General features: G+C 52.3%; 1 protein-coding gene across 1 annotated transcript; it reads left to right on the top strand.

Annotated features, from left to right (window-relative positions):
• Positions 1 to 862: 862 nt before the first annotated feature.
• Positions 863 to 1,777, top strand: LOC136116164 (olfactory receptor 14J1-like). Its single transcript, XM_065862370.1, has one exon. It carries the CDS (start codon positions 863 to 865, stop codon positions 1,775 to 1,777), a length of 915 nt encoding a protein of 304 aa, XP_065718442.1.
• Positions 1,778 to 3,535: the final 1,758 nt, after the last annotated feature.

The following is a 3,535-nucleotide window of genomic DNA, read 5'->3' on the forward strand; positions in this document are numbered from 1 at the left end:
CACTGAGACCCCAGTTCTCATTAGGACTTGTCTGAGCTGCTCCTGAGCCCCTGCACACACAGAGCTGCCCCTGGGCAGTGCCAGGAGGTGTGAGCAGGACAGAGCTGAGCACACAGCGGGTGGGACGGGGTCTGTGACACTGACAGGGAGCAGACCCAGGGACAGAGACACAGCTGCAGGCAGCACAGACATGGGCAGGAAGAGTTAACTGCTACCAGAAATGCTGGGGACAGGATTTAGGAACTTCTCTCACATTCCCTGCAGTGCAGACACATTTCCCAGTGCAACCCCTGGTCTCCTGTCCTCCCCAGCAGAGCCTCTGCCCCAAAGCCATGGGGTCCAGGTCACAAGTCTCCACCTCAGCAGCTGGACCTCCAGGTGAAGGGTTCCTGGAACGTGGTACACAACAAAGGTGCTAAAGGCACTTGCTCTACAGTGTCATTAAGTGAGTGGCAGCACCACAGCCGGGTAAGGAGAAGGTTCCACAGCATGCCCGTCTGCCTTTCTGTCCTTGGTTTATTTTCTGGTAGCACTGCAGTGTTCTTCCCTGTTTCTCCACCTGTTGCTGGAGCTCTTGCTCTCTGGGGTTGGGGTGGGAGTGTGAGTCAGTTTTTGTTCTGCCACCAATTCAGTGAATTTTACCTTACAGCTGTGTCCATGGAAACTGCATGCTCAACTGCATTTTAAACTTTGATGAACTGTTTTTCTCAGCTGGTAGAAAGAGAGAATGAGCTGAAACATCCCTCCATCAGGGAGAGGGTTTACCGTGAGAAATAGCATGTTGATTTTCCATGGAGAAGTCTCCTTTAACTCGTCACTGTCTTTTCCTCCTTGCACAGGTCCTCATGCCCACAGGCAGCAAATGTCCAACAGCAGCTCCATCACCCAGTTCCTCCTCCTGGTGTTCACAGACACACGGGAGCTGCAGCTCTTGCACTTCTGGCTCTTCCTGGGCATCTACCTGGCTGCCCTCCTGGGCAACGGCCTCATCATCACCACCATAGCCTGGGACCAGCACCTCCACACCCCCATGTACTTCTTCCTCCTCAACCTCTCCCTCCTTGACCTGGGCGCCATCTCCGTCACTGTCCCCAAGTCCATGGCCAACTCTCTGTGGGATACCAAGGTCATTTCCTATGCAGGATGTGCTGCACAGGTCTTCTTTTTTTGTTTCTTGTTTGCTGCAGAGTATTCTCTTCTCACCATCATGTCCTACGACCGCTACGTTGCCATCTGCAAACCCCTGCACTACAGGACCCTCCTGGGCAGCAGAGCTTGTGTCCATATGGCAGCAGCTACCTGGGCCACTGGGTTTCTCTATTCTCTGCTGCACACGGCCAATACATTTTCACTGCCCCTGTGCAAGGGCAATGCCCTGGACCAGTTCTTCTGTGAAATCCCCCAGATCCTCAAGCTCTCCTGCTCAGCCACCTACCTCAGGGAACTTGGGCTTCTTGTGGTCAGTGTCTGCTTAGTTTTAATGTGTTTTGTGTTCATCGTGGTGTCCTATGTGCAGATATTCAGGGCCGTGCTGAGGATCCCCTCTGAGCAGGGACGGCACAAAGCCTTTTCCACCTGCCTCCCTCACCTGGCCGTGGTCTCCCTGTATGTCAGCACTGCCATGTTTGCCCACCTGAAGCCCAACTCCATCTCCTCCCCATCCCTGGACCTGGTGGTGTCTGTTCTGTACTCAGTGGTGCCTCCAGCAGTGAACCCCCTCATCTACAGCATGAGGAACCAGGAGCTCAAGGATGCCTTGTGCAAACTCATATCCTAGTGTGTTCTCAAGCAAGAAACTGCCCATTTGGTTCTCCATAGGCTTTTAATGTAGCTAATTACAGGTCCAGCCTGTCATCTGGATTTTTTGTTGTTATTAGTTGTTTTCTTATTGTGATAATGTTGTCATTCCCTTTCTAATTCACTGTTGGCTTTTCTTTTATAACTGTTGGCTGTGTAAATGAGAAGCTGGGCTCTCCTTATCTCTAAACAAAATAAAGGGCTCTTTAGTGACTTGTTTTTCACTATATCCTTCCTGCAAGCCCTTTTTAGAACTGCAGCGATGGTTCCTGTGTTCATGGAAGGAGGGGAAAAGCGTCCAATATGGCAGCACTGCCAGGGAGCTCTAGCGCTTGGTCTTCCAGAGCTGTTCTGGTTCCAGTCCCACACTCTCCTTCTCATCCCTTGTGTTGGTGCAAGGCCTGAGCGCTCTGGCAGCTTGGTCCCCGTCCTGGTGTGTGTCAGTGCTGTGAGTGCAGGCAGGGACAGGCAATGGGCACTGCTGTGACAGAGCTGGACTCACAACAACCTTTCTAGAGAGAAAGGTGATCTCCCCAGGGCAGTACATGATGGTTTATATCTTCAAGGATATGTCTAAATAAATGTCTCAAAAACTCAAACCCCAGGGCACAGCTGAACAGTGTGTGTGTGCAGGTTTGGGGCACACAGCAGTGTCCTCTCACAGCCAGGCCTCCTGCCAGAGACCTGCAGGACCAGCAGAGCAGGGGCTGCGCTGTGCCCCTGTGCACTGGACACCCCTTTGGAAGGAGCTTCAGGTCAATCACCATGGACTGGCCCCTCAAAACCATCATTTCCAGCACTGGCCTCTCATCCACAGAGGTTGTTCTTCCTTCCATGGATGGACACTCAATGAATAGGTCAGCAGTCCATGTGCAGATGAGATGTGTGCAACTTTATGCAGATGAGATGTGAGCACGCACATCATGTACGTGAGGTGAGATGAACACAAGCGAGCACAAACACCATCAACTGTTCCTTGGGGTTCCATGAAGGCCAGTGCCACAGACAAGGTCTTGAGTTCACTTCATATTGGGAGGAACACCCCATAGGAAATCACCTGAATGCAGCACTGCGATGTGCTTCCTTTAACCGAGGTCCCTGTGTCCATTCCTCATGACATGGGACATCTCAGCTCAGTGCAGAGCAGGATGACACATCACAGGGCTGAGATGTCTCCTGTCCTTTGTGAGTGGCAACGGGAGGCCAGAGGGACACTGTGACTCCTCCCTCTGTGTGTAAAAGGGACAGACTCTGTCTCTGAGCATCCCTGGGTGCAGAAGGAGTCCATGTGACCAGCTCAGATGTGGACACCTGACAGACCCTGACATTTCTGTGTGTGACTCCAGGAACAAACCCCACTGGCTCAGTGAGATTGATCTCAGCTGCCTTGGACAGGCTCACTGCAAGTGCTCCAGTCTGCTATGTCACCCTTGCCCATGACTCCGGATTATGTTCTCAAAAGTGCCATAGAAACCAGAATGGTTCTGGGGTCCTTCGAAAACGCATCTCAAACCCATCTTCAAGAAGAGCACAAACAAGAACTGGGATAACTACAGGCTGGCCACCCTTCATCCCATCCTGGGAAGGGGATGGGACGCTCCTCCTGCAGCCATTTCCAGGAATGTGAAGGACAAGGAAGGGATTGCTGAACCCAAATGGACAGGGGAAAGAAAGGCAGGTTGTGGACAGGGCGTTTGCAAGGCTCAGCCATGGTCTCCTTCTGGTCAGAGTGGTGCTG

The sequence above is a fragment of the Patagioenas fasciata genome, chromosome 7 (genome assembly GCF_037038585.1).
Source record: "Patagioenas fasciata isolate bPatFas1 chromosome 7, bPatFas1.hap1, whole genome shotgun sequence".
Classification (NCBI taxonomy): Eukaryota; Metazoa; Chordata; class Aves; order Columbiformes; family Columbidae; genus Patagioenas; species Patagioenas fasciata.

Coding starts and splice junctions, on each gene's coding strand:
- LOC136116164 (XM_065862370.1), top strand. CDS start 863: ATGTCCAACAGCAGCTCCATCACCCAGTTCCTCCTCCTGGTGTTCACA.